The sequence below is a fragment of the Phocoena phocoena genome, chromosome 1 (assembly GCF_963924675.1).
Source record: "Phocoena phocoena chromosome 1, mPhoPho1.1, whole genome shotgun sequence".
NCBI lineage: Eukaryota > Metazoa > Chordata > Mammalia > Artiodactyla > Phocoenidae > Phocoena > Phocoena phocoena.
Window position 1 is genome coordinate 182,396,806 of NC_089219.1, and position 22,453 is coordinate 182,419,258.

At 41.0% G+C, this 22,453-nt stretch overlaps 1 protein-coding gene across 1 annotated transcript in view; it reads right to left on the reverse strand.

Moving 5' to 3' along the window:
• The window catches only part of DENND1B (DENN domain containing 1B), a 247,938-nt gene extending 225,968 nt beyond the window's left edge, over window positions 1–21,970 (reverse strand). The window contains exons 1-2 of the mRNA XM_065878083.1: window positions 21,954–21,970; window positions 19,887–19,951 (exon numbers count right to left, since the gene is read on the reverse strand). Coding sequence (XP_065734155.1) covers window positions 19,887–19,951; window positions 21,954–21,970 — 82 coding nt within the window. The remainder of the gene's footprint in view (window positions 1–19,886; window positions 19,952–21,953) is intronic.
• Between the last annotated feature and the right edge of the window lie 483 nt (window positions 21,971–22,453).

Genomic DNA, 22,453 nt, shown 5'->3' on the forward strand with positions numbered 1-22,453 from the left:
AGCCATCAAAGGAACTTACAGCTACTCTATAAAATATAAGTAAGCATTTTCATCACTGACTAGTATACATTCATTTAAATGCCTACTGAACACAGAGCGCTATGCTAAGCATATAGAATTCAGAGGTACCTGTGACATTATTTCTTGTTTTTGAAGAACTTACCATTTACTCAAAGAAGGAACTGGAGTACCAACACAAACTTAAACCCAATTACGAGAACTGAGACACACATGGCAAAGGGTAGAAGAATGGAATTATAGCCCAGGAATAAGAGAGAGGCTGAGTCGTCATCACACCTGTGTCTGAGTTGTGTCAGCAGCAACTTGAAGCTACAACACAGACCATGGGGATGGAGCAGAGTTCCTCCTGCTTCTGGAGATGACTGGGCCAGGCAACTGGAATTATTTAGTTACCAGATATTACTTCACTGGAAATAAAATACTAACCATTAAATAAGTTGTCATACAGTACACCACCTGGTCAATGCTGCATTCCTGTTGAAACACTGCCAAAACTGAGAGGAAAAGGAAGCCATCGGGAAATAATGGCTGTCTCTACCTGCCTGACACAGAGGTCACCCAAGCATTAATTAAACAAGGGAAAAAGTTTGAAGGGGTAATTTTTTTTTAATAGCCTGCCTGGAGAGCTTCCCAAAAATTGTAAAAAAAAAATTAAATTAAAATTTTAAAATAATGCTTAGACAAAACAAAGACCAGTTGTGATCCAGCACTTCTCACTGATTGATTCAGAATAGCTCTTCCTCATAGCCTCCTTATTAATAAATGCATCTTCAAATCGGAAGTGATCCCATTCAGAGAGTATATTCACATAGGCACTTCCATAAACTAAAAAAAGAATTAAAACTTTATCATATCCAGTTGTAATTATTGGCTTCTCAAGCATTCAATCTTCTACTGAGAGTAGCAGTTACGGATGGGGTTTGGAAAGAGTCCAAAATCTAACAAATTCAATAAACCCAATATATGTTCTCTCTCACTAAACTATAAATTCCTTGATGACTGCAGCCAGTATCATCTCTGCATTCCTTTTAGCAACAGGAATGACGTTTTATACACTCAGATGGATAACTGGATAGATGGACAAACAAGCCATGAACAAACAGATGTGTGTTACAGAGATTAAAAGTTTAACAGAATACTCTGAATGTTTGGGAAACTAACTAGCTGGCTGTTAAAGACAGGTTCCGGGAAAGTGAAATGGTACGGAGTGTGAAGTTGGCTGGAACGGAGAGAGAATATGTGATCTCTACAACACAGCCTCCACTGCCCAACAGAGGGAGGAAGTGGCACCGAGAGATGGCACGAAGCCAGGTGGAAAAGGTAAGGCAAGGACAATAAACTAATGAAGGAAAACAGCCAAAAAGGCACAGCAAGGAGAGACATTAAAAGCAAATAGAACATTGAGAACTCTAAACAGAATCAGCAGTCTCATGCCTCTTCAGGACAGAAGACGTGCTTTTTCCTTATCTTACTTGAGGGATTCAACAACGATTCTCACACAGTGTAATACAAACCATCTTACCAAGTGACTTCCCAAAGTACATGGGAAAAGAAGAGGAGAAGCAATTAGAGTTGCATTGGCCATTAAGGTAGAAAATAAATAATTGCATACAATCTGACAATGAAAATATTTGATGACAAATATTATGTTGGGCTTCTTCTGGATAGATGTTGAGAAAAATCTTATATATTAGATGGTAAGTTGATTTTAATTTCTTATAACATTCGTAAAAATTTTACATTTGTCATTTTTCCACATATATTTTCTCATATGATAATGCAAAATGGATTCATTTATTATAAATGAGGAAAGAGAGACATAAAAAATGGATAAGCAATTTGCCCAAAGTCACAAAGGCAGTAGATGATGCAAATGGATTTTTGATCTAAGATTTTCCACATTTTATAATAAACTATTAATAAAAGAATAATATTTTCAAAGTGTAATTTTAGGGAGTAAAGTTCTTTATATCATGGTGAAAAGAAATTAAATAAGAGGCAAGTGAAATTTTTTATTCATCAAAGCAAGCTTAAATATTTCCACTTTACAGAATTGATGGCATTAATAACAAATGAGGAAAAAGTGAAAATAAAAGCCTTTAAGAATCTGAACACATCACTTACAACAAAATTAACTTAGAGATGGAAAAACTATCCTATGCAGAGAAAATCTCAGGGAAGAAACTGTAGAGGGGAACCAGATCACAGTAGAGTCACTGAGTGACCCCTCTACAGAGCAATTAGCCAGAGCCCTGTGTGAGGAAGTAGAAGAACCTGCAAACTAAACTAAATAAAGCAAAGAGATAAGTTTGCATGGAATGCATCCATATGTGTCCAAGAGAACACTTATATAAATATGCTGGCAAATGTACTGACATTTTCTGAAAGGATGTACAAGAAATGGCCAAAACTATGTCTTCTCTAGGAAGGGGTGCTAAGGCACTTTGGATCTGATGTGGGGAGAGACTCTTTTTTTGTATTAAATTTTATATAATGGTAATAAAAATTTTTTTTATCATTTGTGTTTATTTTTTCTGATCTAAAAGACTGTTACCTTAAAAACACCTTTTTAAATGATTGCCATTAAAACAAATATAAATTTTAGAGAACTGCCATTAAAACGAGTATGTAACCTGATGTTAGGTTTAATACACTAACATGCATTTAGACATGACTGATACGATCACCATGGCTGAGCTTTAAGAATGGGTACAAGCAGACTACAGTTGATCCTTGAACAACACACGTGTGAACCGCACTGGTCCACTTACACGCCCATTTTTTTCAATGAATATACAGCTGGCCCTCCATATCTGTGGAGGTGGAATCCGCGGATACGGAGGGCCAACCATGGACTTGAGCATCCTTGAATTTTGGTATCCCCGACAGGTCCCGGAACCAATCCCCCGTGGATACTGAGGGAGACTGTATATGGAAGTGGAAGGAGACAGAACTCTAGACAGAAAGGAAGTGTATCTTAGCATCACCTAAGATTTGTTTGAGTGGTGAGTGATGTGAAACAGGAATGTCAAGTCTAAAATGGTCATCTGAGCCCAGGTCACGGAGGATCTAGAACATTAGGCTTAAAGGTAGAGCTTATTCTGGAGATCAGGGTCTCTTACACATGAGAATTTGCAGGCCCTAGTTTGAAAAAAATGCAGTTAAGAACAGAGGCTGACAGCTCCTTGGCTGGACAAGACTGCCCCACACACTGGTCACATGCTCAAAAGAGCAGCGCTGCTCCAGCAAGCAGGAGGCTCCCTTTGGTTCCAGAGACATTACAGACATGTGATAAAACAGAGACCTCATTTCTTCAATGGTATCAGGCTAGTTCTTCAATAAAAGTGCCAAGAGTTATCCTAAACACAGAGTCTAACATGATGGAGGAGAACATTTTGATTAGTCAATTGTGACGGACAGAATTAACATATTTACCCACCACTACTTCGTGGTCTTAGTCTGCAAGGCCAGAGGCTACTTATTCCTAGGAATTAAGAATAATGCCATTGGACATTTAGCTTAGTTTTATTATTTAGGAAAAAAGTGGTATGAATATCCAGACTATCAGTAAGTGTGGGTTACAAATACTGAATTTTATTCATTATCCCTTTTATTTTAAAAAATTCCTTAAGGGCTTCCCTGGTGGCGCAGTGGTTAAGAACCTGCCTGCCAATGCAGGGGACACGGGTTCGAGCCCTGGTCCGGGAAGATCTCACATGCTGTGGAGCAGCTAAGCCCGTGTACCACAGCTACTGAGCCTGCGCTCTAGATCCCGCGAGCCACAACTACTGCAGCCCACGAGCCACAACTACTGAAGCCTGCATGCCTAGAGCCCGAGCTCCACAACAAGAGAAGCCACCGCAGTGAGAAGCCCGCGCACCGCAACGAAGAGTAGCCCCCCACTCGCCGCAACTAGAGAAAGCCCACGCACAACAATGAACACAAAACACAGACAAAAATAAATAAAATTTTTTAAAATTCATTAAAATAGATCAATATGAAAGTTGTTTATAATATTTATCAGAAGCCATAATTAGAATTATTATCAAAAGTGTATGCTACGCCTTAGTCTGAAATGCAAAGAAATGCATACATCCCTCATTAATCCTTATATTATCACAGTCAGTGTGAAATCTTGCTATTCACCCTCCTACCTTTGGAGTCAGCAGCCCTCACAGATGGACACTATGTCATTATATATTAAATATGTATATATATATATATATACACACACACACATCGTATACATATCAAACAAAAGCATCTAAGTATTACTTCTTGTGAGTTATGAAAGACATGTACCTACACTTTGCTCAAATTACAATAAAAATAACCACTGTTTAAAAGCATATTCATATGTAATATTTTATTATCTCTATTGGTCATCACAGCTTTATGGTGGAAAGAGGAAGGTTGTTATTGTTGTCATTTTAAAGACAAAGAGGGACTTCCCTGGTGGTGCAGTGGTTAAGAACCCGCCTGCCAATGCACGGGACACGGGTTCAAGCCCTGATCCGGGAAGATGCCACATGCCACAGAGCAACTAAGCCCGTGTGCCACAACTACCGAGCCTGTGCTCTAGAGCCTGCGAGCCACAACTACTGAGCCCGAGTGTCACAACTACTGAAGCCCACGTGCCTAAAGCCGTGCTGCACAACAAAGAGAAGCCACTGCAATGAGAAGTCCGCGCACCGCAAGGAAGAGCAGCCCCCGGTCGCCACAACTAGAGAAAGCCCGTGCGCAGCAACAAAGACCCAATGCAGCCAAAAATAAAAATAAATTAATTAAATTAAATGTTTAAAAAAAGACAAAGAAACTGAGGCTCAGAGAGGTTAAGAGTCACACTACAAACTTAGAACTCCAACCAAGTTCTTCTAAATCCAATCTTAACTTTAGAGTCCTACCATACTAGCTAGCATCGACAGCAGTGAATAAAAGAGCAGACTCTCCTCTCACCGAAGAAACCATAAAGAGAACATCCCCCCCCCATGTCCCTCTCATGGTTAAAAGAGTGAGAATAAAATGATCCCCTCAACCCTGGGAGCCCCAGGCCAAATACCTCCTAACCACTGATAAAGTCCATCTGCCCAGATGTCCATACAAATACTGTCATCTTTTTTTTTTTTTTTTTTTTTTTTTTTTGCGGTACGCGGGCCTCTCACTGTTGTGGCCTCTCCCGCTAAGAAGCACAGGCTCCGGACACGCAGGCTCAGCGGCCATGGCTCACAGGCCCAGCCGCTCCGCGGCATGTGGGATCTTCCCGGACCAGGGCACGAACCCGCGTCCCCTGCATCGTCAGGCGGACTCTCAACCACTGCGCCACCAGGGAAGCCCTGTCATCTTCTATGTGTCATGACATGAATAAGGTTGAGAACACTGCTACTGAGAACTCAGGAATATACAGAATGCTCTTAAATTTGTTTGAAAAAATGTAAACTTCATAAACTTTATAAAAATGCCTATAAAAAGAGAATGATATCAATGATATAACAATTCTGCTTCAAAGTTAATTGCTGGACTTAAATCTGAACACAATGGTTCTCAAATTTTATCCAGTATCACTCGAATAAAAGACGATGTTCATAACCACAACCCACTCTTATGGCACATAGTCCAGATTTTTGTTAAAAAGCCTAAACAGGTTTTTCAAGTAATTAACACTGGAGCAACTTTTAATCATTAGTTGTTTATCCAAATCAGTGGCCTATTCTATTCTGTAGCATTGATAAGCTAGCCCGTGCTTTGCATACAACTTCTAATGCTCACCACAGCTATAGGATTCCTTTAGCATGCATTCCAGAAAGTTATACAGGAATGCAAATAAATAAGAGTGATGGCATGACCGGGACGACCCTGAATTTGCTATAGTCTTTAACCACTCACACATTGCAATGCTTAGTATCAGTTTACACAGAACTCCTAAGGAACTGCACCGCACCTCCACCTGATAACACGTCCTTTGAGAACCCTACAGTTACATAATGTTACCCTTACTCTCACCTCATTATCATTCCTTGAGAGACGTGGGCCCTTAGTTTATTCCCATTCTGATAACCTTCCAGCTTGTCAATATTAACTCTTCAAAGTTTGAAATTTTACACATATATGGAATCCCCACTTCCCTGTTTAAGTTAGTGCATGTGAAAAATGTGGAAGAGTGTAAAGAAAAGTCACATTGTGATTTCCAAGGTCTGCTTAGTCCCTCTAGATGCCACCCAGCCTTTCAATGAGTACTGTCAGACTCAGTACTACACATCTGTATTCTCTGACAAACGTCCTTGTCAAAGTGAAACTAATTCATCAGCCCAAAATACACTGGCATCTTCCATCCTCCTAGTTTCTGACCCTTCTGCAATACTAAATGCAGGCCTGGGAGGTTTCCTTACCACCTTCCTTTCTCATTCTTTTCTTCCAAGTTGATCACACACATCAAAATAGGAGGGAACTTCATCACTGACACCTGATTTCTGTTGACGTGATCATGCCTTTTTTCAAAGACTTTACGACCATGATACAGAAACCAAATAAAAGTTTCCATCTACATAGTGATTTACAGCAGTTTACAAAGCACTTTCATGCCATTTTGTATCTGACTCTCATAACAATTCTTGAGATATGCAGTGCAAACTTTTTATAACTGTGAAAAGTGAAATTAAAAGAAGTTAAACAACTCTACCAAGTCACACAACTAAGAAGTAGCAAAGCCAGGACCAAAAGCCATGTTTCTACCCTTAGTCCAGTACCTCTCCACTCCACCATGACGTCTGTGAGGTAAGACATTCTGTTTTATTCATAAAAGGATTCCAAACTTCAGGTTTTTAGAAAATCATGTCATCAGACCCATTTACTCCTGTTCACCTTGAAACAGAGATTTAACTACCTATTCATATTCAATCAAAGAGTAAGCATCAGTTTTATGTAGAGTGTGTCTGCTCTGAGAGTTTCCACAACACTTACCTTTCATAATATTCACCCTCCCCTCCTGCACTACTGGTGGGAATGTAAATTGGTGCAGCCACTTTGGAAAATTGTATGGAGGTTCCTCAAAAAATTAAAAATAGAACTACCATATGATCCAGTAATTCCACTTCTGGGTATTTATCCGAAGAAAACAAAAACACTAATTAGAAAAGATATATGCATCCCTATGTTCACTGCAGCATTATTTACAATAGCCATGATATGGAAGCAACCCAGGTGTCCATCAACAGAGGAATGTGGTGTGTGTGTGTGTGTGTATGTGTGTGTGCATATATATACATATATATGTAAATATACATGCACACCATGGAATATTTACTTAGCCATATAAAAAGAATAATATCTTATCATCTGTGACAACATGAATAGACCTAGACGGTATTATGCTAAGTGAAATAAGTCAGGCAGAGAAAGGCAAGTACTGTTTGATTTCACTTATAGGTGGAACCTAAAAAACAAATGAACAAACATAACGAGATAGAAAAAGAGTTACAGATACAGAGAACAAAAGGTAGTTGAAGGAGATGGGGGTGGTAAGAAATAGGTGATTAGGGGAGGGAGATGAAGAGGTGCAAACTTCCAGTTACAAAATAAATGAGTCATGGGGATGAAATGTACGGTGTGGGGAACATAGTCAAGAACTATGTAATATCTCTGTAGGTGACATATTGTAACTAAACTTATCCTGGTGGTCATTTTGAAATGTATATAAATACCAAATCACTATGCTGTGTAGCAGAAACGAACATAGTGTGGTAGGTCAATTATATTTCAAAAACAAACTCGTAGAAAAAGAGATCAGATTTGTGGTCCCAGAGGCAGGGAGTAGCGGAAGGAGAATTGGATGAAGGTGGTCAGAAGGCACAAACTTCCAGTTTTAAGATAAGTGAGTATATGAGGGATGTAAGGAACCACATGAAAAACACAAACAACACTGCTGTATGTTACCAAGCTGGTACGAGAGTAAATCCTAAGACTTTTCATCACAAGGGAAAAACATTGTTTTCTTTCTTTAATTTTGTGTCTATACGAGATGATGAATGGCCACTAAACTTGGTGTGATAATCATTTCATGATGTATGTAAGTCATACCATTATGCTGGGTACCTTAAACTTATACAGTGCTGTATGTCCATTATATCCCAATAAAACTGGAAGAAAAAAGAAAACCTTATGCTATATTATATTATTTTTATTTTTCATTCAAAGAAAGCAAATAAATAAATAATCAGGTTAAGGAAATATAATAATAATATTCACTCTCCTCTACTAGCTCTCCTTGTCTCTTCATTAGAAAAAGAAAAAATGCCCAAAGGGCACTCTGTATCAGAACAAGAAAGAACAAAACTTTTTCAAACAAAAGAATTTCATTAAATGATTTGTTAAACAATAAGAGGAATAAAATCTTTTTAAAAACTGAATAAAAGAATATAAAATAACAAAAGCAAAGTACAATTAAAAGTAAAATTACAAACTAGGGCTTCCCTGGTGGCGCAGTGGTTGAGAGTCCACCTGCCGATGCAGGGGACGTGGGTTCGTGCCCCGGTCCGGGAGGATCCCACATGCCGCGGAGTGGCTGGGCCCGTGAGCCATGGCCGCTGAGCCTGCGCGTCCGGAGCCTGTGCTCCGCAGCGGGAGAGGCCACAACAGTGAGAGGCCCGCGTACCGCAAAAAAAAAAAAAAAAAAAAAAAAAAAAAAAAAAAAAAATTTAAAATTACAAACTAAAGAATTAAAGTTAAAACAGTCCAAAGGAATATAAGAATATTAAATGTCTAAGGAATGAAAGAATAAACACGGCATACACCAAAAAGTAAAAGTGAAACAAGGCAAATATAAATTCCAGAATTTAACACCTCCGTGGCATGAGGTGTGCAAACAGCTCGCCGGCCTCAGTGGGCCAAGTTACTGGTTACAGATCCCAGAAGCAGAAACAGGGCCTCTGGCCTTTCCTTTGGTTGTAGAAGATTCGGCACCCCTGCCCCTATGGGCCGTAAACATCTGTCCGGGAAGAAGACATCTCTCAGGGACCACTGAGCTCCAGCTTACTTACCTCCTCCAACCCATAAGCCAAGCAAAAGCACCCACCGTCCACTCTCCTCAAGCCTAGCTTTTAAATTAAGAGCTGTAACTCAGAATATGAATCGATAAGTCCCTTAATAGCAATGCATAAATAATTTTTGTGTTATGACCAAATTAAATTCAGCCGTATCTAAGGTGAATTCTAGTCAAATTTAAAATTATGTTAAGTAAATATAAATTATATGTGTTAAATCTGTCATACATATTAAACGTAATACGAATCATACATTTTCAAAGAACTACAATACCATGAAAATATAAGCTGTAAACCATGGTAAATATAACTCAGTCCTACTGAGATGGCCTGGCAGTTCTGAAGGGTTCAGTGACCTCATTGTCAATACTCTGGCCACCATTTGAATGTACCACAAGGAAGAAAATAGTGGTATATGATACAAGGTTTAAGGTAGAAAACTTGATATGAGGGGCATCTCCACTCTTCTTTCCATACCCATCTATAAACAAAATGGTCATTGCCTATCTGGATAATACCTAAGGGAAATGAGTCAAAAAATTACCAAGAGATTATATGAATTCCCAAACTGAGTAAACTATAAGCGAGTGGATTTTATAATGGCTACATAAGGAATTCCGGACAGCTACATCAGCCTCAAAAACCAAATGCAGAACAATGCCACATGAAAAGCGTTATACTGGAGATTCATTTATGTCTTCAACTATCGAGCTAAGAATGAAATAAATATTTACAAATTAAAATTCTGGCTTGCAAGTCATATTCCATTTTAATATTTCCACTTTTTAGAGTAAACACTGTGATGAACAAACACAACAGTAACCACTGAAAACTGGAAACTAGTATTTTTGTACATAACAATTCTTAGCTTACTATGTCTTTTGCACCACGTCAAAACCTGTACACAGTAAACACAACCAACACATAATCTTGTGTTGCCCCTTATATCACAATGATTATTCTGCAGATATTCATCACCAAAATCACACATTACACAGCAAAACGACAACTCCAAAAGTTAGTTCTCATGTCCTCTGAGGTAATAAGAACAAAATAAAAATAGATAAAGCAGTATTTTCTAAAAGTAAACTCATTAATTGCTTATAATTATTAAATACAAAATAACATTTTAATTTATATAAAAGACTAACAATGACCAAGACCTTGAAAAAAATTCCCCAAATATTACATGACTTCCTCTTCCAAATATCATATCCAAAATACACAGGAATCTCAAAAAAGAATGCCACTTAAGAATCTTTCCTGAACCACTTCCATGTATCTTTAATGTGCAGACCTTGAGGACATTAACACACTTCTGAACTTATTTGTGTTTCATTTCAACCAACGTTTTCTGCACAAATTCATGCTGTTTCAAATAATCTTTTATCAGAATAAGAAGTCTAAATTTTACAATTACTCAGGTTACAAAATTTTAAAGGACTGCTTAATTTTCATTAATGATAAATGAAACATATCTAAACATATCTTTATGCTGATGCATCTCTGCTACCAAACCAGGACAAAATTATTTTTGAAATGACTAATTTCTGGACGCTTACACATTTGCAGAAGGCCATCAGATGTACTAAACTGATAGTTCTATGCTTTATTTTCAGATTCAAATGATAAATAAGACGGAACTGAAAGAGGAAAAGGCTCTATCTGATCTTTACCAGTTCTGCCTACTAAGTTACAGAGTTTGTGGTTTATCAACAGTTCTACTAAAAAAAAAAAAAGTTCAATAAAGCATCTATTGCTTGTGGTAATAAAAATCTATAGTCTTTCAAAGTTCTACACATTAAAGTTTTTTAAAAGATTTAAGAAATCTAAAATAGGGCTTGGAAATACAGCACAACCTTTTACTAATTTCACCTTAATAACAGAGTATAACTTAAGTCACTATTGAACGTCATCCATACAGATGACACCTTCCAAAAATCTACAAGAGATCCAAAGAGATACTTGTCCTCAGAAACCTAAAATCCAGTGTTCACATAGTCAGGACAGTAAAGGCCAAGTTACATATACAATATAACTGCCATGAGGCAAATATCAAAAGGATTATTACTCAGCAACTTTTTTTTATATCTTCTACTTCTGTAGCTTCACTTTCACAAATTCCACCTGTTCGATAAAGTTGTTATATTTTTAAAAAAGAAAAGATTTTAATAGCAATACCTCTCAACACCCTTCATAATTTTCATTCCTTTTCCGTAAAAGCCATCTCAGTACCTTAAAAATAGCGCTTCAACAAACTGAGCAAATACTCACTGAACAGATATTTTGGGTCAGACACTGTTTTGGGCTCTGAGTAAGCCCAACAACCCCCTGCCAAGGCAGATCACACTGTAGCAGAGAGAGTCCTTCTTAATCATCTTCCTTAGTTCAAAATATTTACACCAAAAGCAATATATTCTTTACTCTTAATTATTCACACAAGATTCTGAATATGAAGTACAACTAACTTTGGAAAGAGATAACTGCCTGGTGCCCAGCTGAGAGTTGACAAGACATCTGTCTCTCCCTACATCCGTCAGGAACCCCCCACCATGGCCCCCATGACCCAGAGTGAGGTGCCGCCCTTTTCACACTCGGTGCTGGGCACTGTGCCAGCCCGACCACAGCCCTTGCAACATGATTACAGTCACTGATTTGGAACTGACACACGCTCTCCGAGAATGTCACCTTCTCAACTGCTTTGCATCTGTGTCTGACACATAACTGCCACTCAGAAACACTCACTGAATGAATGAAAGGGGACTGAATATTTCCTATGTCGTTTATACTTTTCTTCCCATTTTCGTCTTTTGATTGACGTTTGTTAAAATGTTTCATATAATATCACAACAACTCTGGTCAAGCCTAGAATTAGGGATTGTCTAAAAGGATGGTTTTCTAAAATTGCTGCAAAAAAAAGTCATCGCTATTAGAAAAAGATGATTATTTTAAAGGCAGCACGGCATACTGGTTCTAGAATCAGAAAAACAGATTCAAATCACAGTCCCACCTCTTACAGCTGTGTGACTTGGGCACATTATTTAACCTTTCTGAGATTCCATTTCCTCATCTTTATGAAAATGATAACAGTCCCCACTTCATACAGTTGTAGTGAAGATAAATAGGATTTGTAGGCTCTTGGCACATTTACTGACACATTGTATAAATTAGATACATAGTTTTTATTTCTGTTTCTGTAATACATCTAACTGGAAGCCTAATCAGAGAAAATTAATTGGTAAATAAGGCTCCGTAACCATGATGCTATATAACTTTATTTCATTAACTGAGAACTTATAAACCAAAAAAAAAGTCTTAATGAAATTCACTGAACAAATACTCTAAATATACTTACACCCATATTAAAACTGTTAATCACAAATTACGAACAGAGTATCAATATAAATGCGGGGAAATGAGTAACCTAACCAGTAACTGACAGAGGTGCACTTGATCCTCAGTTCAGAGATCTTTCCACTATAGCAAGTTGCATCTTTCTAATTAATTGAAGTGTGCAAGGCTTTCTTTAAAATTAAAATGCTCCCCTGAGGGCTGTCTACCAGTTGTTCACACCTCACGGTGAATTACTTTAATCAGATAAATACGTTAAGCAACACTACCTACTTAAAGAAATTGTGATTTGAAGAGTGGTGAGCGGAGGGGTAATTTTAAAGCCAGGTGCGTGGGGTGGGGGAGGCCTGTGTGATGCTCTGTCCTGGTCTCTGTGTGGTCACCGAGCGGCATGATGACAACGCACCTGCGTGCTGGGACCAGAGGGGCTCCAGGAGTCAGAAAACGTGTCAACGCGGTGCCCCTCTAATGGGCTATACCAGGTGCTCTTTAAGGAAACTTCCAGTTCTACAATTCTACTGTTCTCTTCTGCAGTGTGCCCTAAGACCCCAGGCGGTACTAACCTCCTAAATGCCTCTAGAAAATCAATTCAGGAGCGTCTCTGGCAAGTTCCCCAACCAGGCCTGAGGACTGACCTACCACAGAAATGCAAAACAACACATCCTTTTCCATAGATAAAAATCAAACCACCACCTGGAATAAATTAACATCCTTAATTTATGTAAACTAAGAGTCTAGCTGTGCCCAAAATAAATACAGCAGGAAAACCATTTAACCTAACGGTATAAGACCATCACAGCATCTCAGGAGTTTATTAAAGCTGTCTTGAGGGCTTCCCTGGTGGCACAGTGGTTGAGAATCTGCCTGCCAATGCAGGGGACACGGGTTCGAGCCCTGGTCTGGGAGGATCCCACATGCCGTGGAGCAACTGGGCCTGTGAGCCATGGCCACTGAGCCTGCGCGTCCAGAGCCTGTGTTCCGCAACAAGAGAGGCCGCGACAGTGAGAGGCCCGCGCACCGCGATGAAGAATGGTCCCCGCTCGCCACAACTAGAGAAAGCCCTCGCACAGAAACGAAGACCCAACACAGCAAAAATAAATTAGTTAATTATAAACTCCTACCCCCAACAGCTTCTTTTAAAAAAAACACAAAAAAGCTGTCTTGAATGCTTTCTAGCTCGAAAAAAAATAATTAAAAAAAAACTCTCTTGGTTTCCATAATATCCCTTTAGCATTAAGCCTAAGAGTTTGAAAATGGGAAGAGTTTTTGAATGTTAAATATTAAAACCTATTTCTACAGAAGAAGGATTCTTTTGGAATTGATTGACAACATATTTCACCCTTAATCCCTTTGATTTTCATTGTTACCTAAAATAATTCCATGGCTGCTTGTTTAAAGTACTCCAAAAATGTCTACTGCTAATACTGTATATGCACTTTGAAATTGTATATTTTAAAAGGTAAATTACTGTCCTCTAACTTGCAAGTAGAAAAGTAAAATGTGGAGGAAAAGAAAGAGGGAAATTATTTGACCATAATCTCAATATTCTCTCCAAATGAGAGAATATGATCAAAAGTATACCAGAAACATTACCTTGAAAGTCAAGAAAGCAAGGAAGTTCCAAGAAAAAACCTGGACACACTCATGGCACCGTGCAACACAGCAGTGGCCAAACAGCAGCCTGAGAGCACAGCGCCTGGAGGAGCTGTCTCACCTCCAAAGGAATGGCGGGGTCACTCACCTGGAAAATCAAAAGGGCACCTTGGACGAAAGCAGCAAAATTAAAGAGCATGTGAAGAAATAAAAGCACCTAATGAGACAAGTTACAATCAAACTACCAAAATATAAATTCTGCAGCATCCCTATCAAAGTAACAATCAACAAATATTGAACCCTGAAATGTGACTTGCTTTTTCCCCTGCAGGCAGCTGCGTGAAGGAGGTAATGCTCAGAGCCAAACAGAAAAGTACAGCTGTTCTCAATATTTTCGACGTAAAATGAAAACGGTGTATCTCCAAGACTTGCTCCTCAAGAACCACATTAAACTTTGCCCCTGGTTAGCAACTATGAGAAAATAAGTTTTGCTTTCTTCTACAACGTAGGATATAAAGTTAAAACTTTCACTCAAGATTACTCTAATTTATCCTAGTGCACATGGGCTGAGAGGGACTCAAGAGTTCCTTAACGAACACAAAGCGAGAGCAAAAGCACGGGAACCGCGTTTTACTCACAGGGTTTTTTCCACTTGGGCAATTTGTAAAGTCTCCTAGACCACTTTATCGTATGTATGACTCATCAAAGTTCTACTTTCCAATTGTTAAGGTTTTCGCGGGGTTTTGGCATGTGTGGAGGGGCGTCAACGGGCTTTAGGTCAGCCTCCACAAACGCACAAACACAGCACGTGTGCCAGTAAATCCTGTGACGTGAGGAGGGAGCCGGGCAGATGTGGGTCCTGAATGGGGGATGGGGGGTGAGTACAGGGACCCCAAACAGCCCCACCCAAGGCACAGGTCGCTAATGTCCCTGCTACTGCCCACCAGCACACACTGAGGATCACGTCCACAAGGGCAGCCTCTGTGAATTCATCCAACCAATGGTCAGGCTCTATGCTCGGTCCAATTTCTGTTATTCACTCTGTAACTATGCACTAAACATGCCAGTCACTGCGCTAAACTGTTCCTTAAGGATACATAGTTACTATGTTGTGGCCCAGTCCTTGAAGGGCTTCCTTGAAGGAGGGCAAGCAGACGCTATGCTATATCTACATGTCTCTATATTACTATACTAGACATATCTAGAAGAACACAGTAAGCGCTATAACACAGGAAGAAGCAAAATGCTGTGAATCTGTGTAAACAGTATCCCTATAGACGAAAACTCATCAAATGCAAAAGTGAGTTTAGAAGTACCTTTCACTTGCAGGGCATGGGGGACACAGACCAAGGCAGGATTCTTTGGCCTAAGGTTCTGATTTAAAAAAAAAAAAAGAGGCAGTTAAACTGTTCACATAAGCTAGAGCTCAGAAGGACGCATAATCTGATACTGGGATAGTCAGGCTGATAAAAGTGAAAAGTCAGCAGCAAGGAGGGATTTGCTCCTAAGAGAAATTATTCTAGCTAAAGAGAAAGGGATAAAGAAGACAAGACTTGCTAAAAGATGTGCTGAACACTACTACTAAGTAAAACTGTTAAGATCAGAGAGTCACCAAATACGGAGATGGAAATCCTAAAAAGAGTAGTGCCAGAATCAACACTACAAGGAAAAAGCTCACTAGTTATTTTATGTGGAATTCTACTTCATTCATTAATTTCCAGGAAGACACTGCATTCCTGTTTTAAAAAAAAATACCTGAACCGCATACATTTTATACTCTAGTATTTCCTGATGCGAAGTTACTGCACACTGAAAGGCGACAGAGGCAGCAGATTTAAAATATACATGCATATATCAAATCTATTAAAAGACAATAGGTTAAAATACAGACTCTGGAGCCAGACTGCTTTGGGCAAGTTTTCTTCATTCCTCTGTGCTTCAGTTTCTTCATTTCCTACCTCAGCATTTTTGTAAAGTACCCAGAACTGTGTGTGGCACGAAGCGCTACACAAGTAGGGGCTACTGCCCTCCTGCTGCTGGGGGTGCACTGCCAACAATACGAAAGAGAAAGCGGAGCTCCAAGGCCACTGCCTGGAAGGAAAACCCCAAGAGGCCGCATCTCCCATCTTCTACTGAGCAAGGGTTGGGTTACCTTTCACTTCCCTGAATCACTCTGGGGAAAGCAGGGGCAGCCGGGTTACAATAAGTTCTGTTATTAGAATCGAAGGGAGGCCACCCTGCTGGCTGAACTTCCCTGATGGCTGGGAAGAAGAAAGACAGCAAAGAGAAGAAAAGGGGCACCAGCAATGTTTGGAAACCCAACAGGAAGAGCGTTAAGACCTAGATGTTGGCACCTCACTCTCGGAGAGTTGGAGCAGAAGCTACCAGGGAAGTTGTCCTGCCAGGAAAACATCCACGAGGAGATGCCCCAGCCAGCCAGGGTGGACACCACCAGGACCCTGTCCACTAACACAAAGGGGACGCGGTAGGAAACACTACCAACCCCGCTCACAGCAATGTTTCAATCTGTGGGGCGCTTCACATGTGCTCTAAAATGTGTCCTTTTCAAAAAAATCAATATACTGCCTTTGAAACAAGTCCAAACAGCAACAGATGAAACGCATCACCTCACCAGAGCCGGATGTACCAAGTTACAGTTCAGCACCACCAAAACTTCTCTATTAATAAGTAAACAAGAAACATGCCAAATATCTTAATGTAATATGACCAGTCTTAGCATAAACCAAGTTTACCCTGAGCATCATATTTTCTACTGGATCAAACAGATAGTCGTCAAAAAACTACACCAGGGGGGCTTCCCTGGTGGCGCAGTGGTTGAGAGTCTGCCTGCCAATGCAGGGGATGCAGGTTCGTGCCCCGGTCCGGAAGGATCCCACATGCCGCGGAGCGGCTGGGCCCGTGAGCCATGGCCGCTGAGCCTGCGCGTCTGGAGCCTGTGCTCTCCAACGGGAGAGGCCACAGCAGTGAGAGGCCCGCGTACCGCAAAAAAAAAAAAAAAAAAAAAAAAATACACCAGGGCTTCCCTGGTGGCGCAGTGGTTGAGAGTCAACCTGCCGATGCACGGGACGTGGGTTCGTGCCTCTGGTGACCTACTTCTAGACTTCCTCTCCTATGAAATATCAAGTTTCCTTATTATTTAAATTGGTTTTATATCTGTACCCTAAAACATCCTAATTTACACATTTTGTTTTATCGGTCCATTACTACATAAGAATATCATCCATGTTCATGTAAATGTTAGCCAAAAAAACCATATCCTACTTTAAACAAACTCATATGTATATGAGACTCATTAGATAAATAGGTTTCATTGACAGTTAAATAAGAATATTCCAATAACTTATTTTAATCATTTCTGGACATTTTGCCCTTCAATATTTATCAATACAGTAGAAAACTAACAAAAAAATTGAGAAACATCAAACTCTCAATTTGACATAAAATTTTAGTTATACAGTAGCATCGCTTTTTAGAGCACAAAAAGTGTAACTTGTTAGACCCTAAAATGTTAGTTATATTCATAAATTTAAGTCACAATCAAAAAAGAACAGTTGTTAATGCTTTTTACATAGTTGAATTTAGCTTTTTAAAAAATCTTTTGAATTTGGTGCCAATGAGCCATTTTAATGGAATACGTGGGTAGAATGGATTAATTGCAACCTACAGAGAAGCCAAAGTGCTTATTTTAACCATGTATTATATTTCCAACTTCATCATGCTGGATAAATGGTTAAAATACAAATGAAGATGTTTCTGACGAGTAGCGATTTAACAATAACAACAGCAAAAAAGCAAGAAGGTAATAAAAGAAGGGCAGAAGTAAAAGATCCCAACTGAAATGACCAGTTCCTGAAAAATGGAAAAAAGGCAGAGGGCGGAAGTAAGGAGTAAACCGCGCAGGAGTCTGCATGGAAAGTCCGAATCCCTCTCACACACGCACAGATCGGGTGTTCCATAAGGTAGGTCCATGCTTTCATCAAGATCACATTAGCATGCATTTAAAATTACAGAGAAACCATGTTTGCCAAAGGAATTTAGCCTGTTTTACAAACACATCAGGTCAGCACTACTTCACACACCTTAGCTGATGTTATGGTAGGTACCGTGAAGATTTATTCATATCAAATATACTATAAGAACAGATTTAAATTGGAGCTAAAAATAATAATGTATCCATTGGAGTCTTCAAAGAGAACTTACTTGGGCCTGGAAAGAACGTAAACAGACCAATGTTAATACATATAGGACAACAAAAGATTACCTTTTTAATCGGAGAAAGCTCACGTACAACCTAGGATCAGTTCCCGCCTGGGGAAAAACCTGACCACAGCTGCAACTCACATGGGCCTAAGTGCAGCAGGCAGGGCTGGTGGAGCCAGGAAGGTGTCTGACTTCCTACCTAAAATTAGCCAGGCCCACTTCACCACAGCTGGGTTAGGTTCCCCTATTTTAAGGTGTGTAGCTCCAAATTGCTTAGGAGCATATAACTGCTGGCCGGTTTCAGGAGCTAAGAGTGTCGAGAGACTTTCCACCAAGCCTTGAGAGTGGACAACTAGTCTGGACAAAAATTCCACACTGAATCATCAAGCTGTCTGAGGTCTAAGTACACGGGCAGTGAAATCATACACTGGAGTTATCCACGGAAGCATATCGCCTGAGGGCACAAACGAAGGCAATGAGCAAGAAGAGACGTCCCTTACTCTTTTCCACCACCCAACACACACACACACACACACACACACACACACACACACGCAGGATAAAAGTAAGGGGGAAACTGACAAAAATTCATGATCCTAAAGTGTTCTTGTCCTTTCAGGAAATTATATAAAACTGACAGCTGAAACCCTTCCAAGTAATGTCCCGTGACTGTTTTTTGTTTTTTTATTTTTTTTAATTAACCATTTTAAAGTGTGCGGTTCAATGGCCTTTAGTACATTCACGGTGTGGTACAATCCCAGCCACCTTTATCTAATTCTGAAACATTTCCATCACTCCAAAATAAAACCTCCTACCCATTTAAACGTTTCTTCACATCTCCTTCTCCCCTCAGTCCCTGGCAACCCATTTCCCTATTTTGGATATTGCGTATAAATGGAATCATAACAATATGTGACCTTTTATATCTGGCTTCTTTCACTTAGCATAAATGTTTTCAAGGTTCATCCACATTGTGGCGTGTATCAGCACCTCATTCCTTTTTATGGCTGAATAATATTCCGTTGCATGTATAAACCACAATTTGTTTATCTGTTCATCCACTGACGGGCCTTTGTGCTGTTTCCACCTTTTGGCTATTGTCAGTAGCACTGCTGTAGACATGCCTGTACATATATTTGTCTGAATACCTGTTTTCAGTTCTTTGGGGTACATACCTAGGAGTTGAATTGCTAGATAGTATGGAAATTCTATTTTTAACTTTCTGAGGAACCATCAAACTGTTTTTCACGAGCCTGAACCATTTTACACTCCTACCAATGTCCCATGACTGTTTACCTCCCCCTGAAAGTCCTAGGCTCCCGGAGTGAACCCCATGGAGCGGGTACTCAGTTCACATTCTGCATTTGGGAAACATTAGAAGGGAACTGGTGCGGCTCCCATTTGTACAGGCGAGAAATTTTTTGCTAGCATTTAAAAAAGGAGCTGAATTTTCAAAAAAAAAAAATGAAAAATGAAAAGGCATGCCCTTCCACCACAACTAACAATAACTTCATCAAGCAATGGTAAAGTTAAGTTGTAAGTTACATGGCCTTTACATACACCTGAAATTTTTTTTTAATTTTTTTTTTTGCTGTGCGCGGGCCTCTCACTGTTGTGGCCTCTCCCATTGCAGAGCGCTTGTTTTGAATTAGCAAACACACATACCTTCATCTTCTGAGGCATGACATTTCACTCTCAATACCAAGTCAAAGGTTCTTTCTGGATTTTCCCTAAAAGAAAAAGAACTTTGTTATTTTTATCTCCTATAACAAAGTTTATATTTTCTTAACTCTAAAAATTAATCTCGTTCTTGTCTCAGTATGTTCCATATAACTACATGACCACAGCGTAGAAGAAGTAAAGTGTTTTCCTAGTTCAGCAACTTAAGAACCCTGAGGCTTAGGAGTCTGGAGTCTTGGGGCAAAACATTTAACCTCTGAGCCTGTTTTCTTACCTATAAAGTACCCTGTTCGCTTCAAAGAATAATAATGGTGAGGATTACAAATCAAAGAATACAAGTGGAAGTACTTTATAAAGTATTAAGTGCTGTATAAATATAAAGCATTGCCTTTATCTTACTGAATCAAAACCGGAAAGCCAGCACGTTCCTAAGTGTCTCTACCTTTCCCTGCCAGCAGAGTTTGACAGCAGGTTCTCCAGCTTTCTTCAAAGGACTTGCAATACAGGTGTAAATGAACACCTGGTTCCACCTGCCATGTTCTAGAGCACCATGAGTCATTCATAATGTTCCTTAAATGCAATACTTCGCATATACTTTTCTTGAGATATAATAATTACAGCACATAAGCATGTTTAAAGTGCCAAACTATACATAGCCTCCAAGGCCAACCAAAAAAAAGCCTTATTTTACGTCAGTTATCTTTGGGGAAATTGGACATCTGCCTCAATACTTGGATTTTACCACTAAGAACAGTGAGGCTTTGCTTCATTCAAAAGTTATCCGCATCTTCACTAACTGCTCATACATTCAACATAGTCTCTACTTTATTTCAAAAAGCAAACTGAAACCTACTGAGACATCTGTTTTAAAAACATAGTTCTGGGTTTTTTTTAAACTTACTTCTGTTTTAATCTCTTTCTGCCAGAAGATAAAAGGTCAAAGTCTGATACCACAAAGTCCATGTGATCAAAGTGTTAATATATTTCTGCCAATATATTCCTGCCAAGGAGACCTTAGCGTCTTTGTGTGCATTGGCTGTTTGTAATATGCACTTCCTTCAAGAAACTAATGGCAGCTTTGGCTTCTAAATAAGCATTTGATTTTTTAAAAATTTATTACAAGAATCTAGAAACATAGGAAGCGACAACCCACATAAATTTATTTGCAAATAGAAGTTTCCTCAGCCCTCCCACGATTCACTTGCTTCAATGGGAATAATCAACCTGGACCCTCAGTCAGGTGACCCTCCCTCCTAAGCCGGTTCAGGTCAAAAGGTCCACTTTTCACGTCATGCACCTAGCAACCCACCCCCCGCAAGATATCAAACACTGAAGAAAACAATTCTAAATCACACAATTTTCCTATTTTCGTAATAGTCTTTAGGATCTCTCAAGTGTAAATAGTAAATATCGATTCTATTATACTGGGAAATTTTAAAGGCCTTTCACGCTAAAAGAAAAATACACAATATTCACGATTTTAAACTCGGAGGAAGGGAGGGTTAAGGGGGGCGGGGGAAGAGAAGAAAAATGGAATTCTTTGCAAACTAAGTTTCTGTAGCAAAATATAAAACTCATGCCTCTAAGGTACCCAAAAGAAAATCACCACACTTAACACAAATAGCTTTCTGCCTAATTCGTCTCCTAAAGAAAAGCCTCCCCTGGTGGGTACCGGAGCCAACACATCAAAACACCACCACCGCCCACCCAGCCTCCGAGACCCTCTGGCAGGGACCAGTGGCCGTATCACCGCACACGGGGGCCCCTTTCAGAAGGTCCTAAGAAGAGGCGTAAAAAGAAGGACCTGGGACCGCGCCGGGAAGACACCTCACACCCGCACCGCGCGGCCCGGCGCGGCGCGGGCGCCCGGCTGTCACGTCCGACCCGCGGCCCAGGACCCGCAGCGGCCGCGCCGGCGCCCAGGCCTCCGCGCCGGGCCGCGCGCCCCCGCCGCCCGCAGGCTCCGCGGCCTAGGCCGTCCGGGGACCCGGGGGTCCTGGGGCCCGGGCTCGGGGGACCGAGGAGGGGCCGCTGCCCGCCGCCCGCACTCACTTGGTCCTGCAGTCCATGGCTGCATGTCGCGGGGGCCGCCCCGCCCCGCCGGCCGCCGCGGGAACGGCCGCTCAGAGCCCGGCGGCCGCGGCCCGGCGGTGGAGCTGCGCCCGCCCCGCCCCCACGTCCGAGTGACCGCGCGGCAACCGCCCCCGCCGCCCCCTCGCGCCGGCCTCACGCTGCCTGCACCTTCCGCGAACCAGGAAGTCGGCGGGCGGGGCCGCAACCGGACCGCCTCACCTGGGCCGCACGGCCCGCCGGCCCCCGCGGGGGGGGGGGCGGGGGGCCGGGCCGTGGGCGGGCGTCTGGGGGACCCCCTAGGGGCCCTGCCCGGTGGCCCGCGGGCCGCTGTTAGGCCAGACCGCAAGTGTCCCGCGTCCTGTGCGCCGGACCGGCCGGCTGCCTCCCCGGGGACGGCCCAGGCTCGGGGCGTCAGGGCTGCAGCCCGCGGAAAGCTAAGAACCTGACGAAGCACCTGGACTCGCCCTGTGCTCCACCCC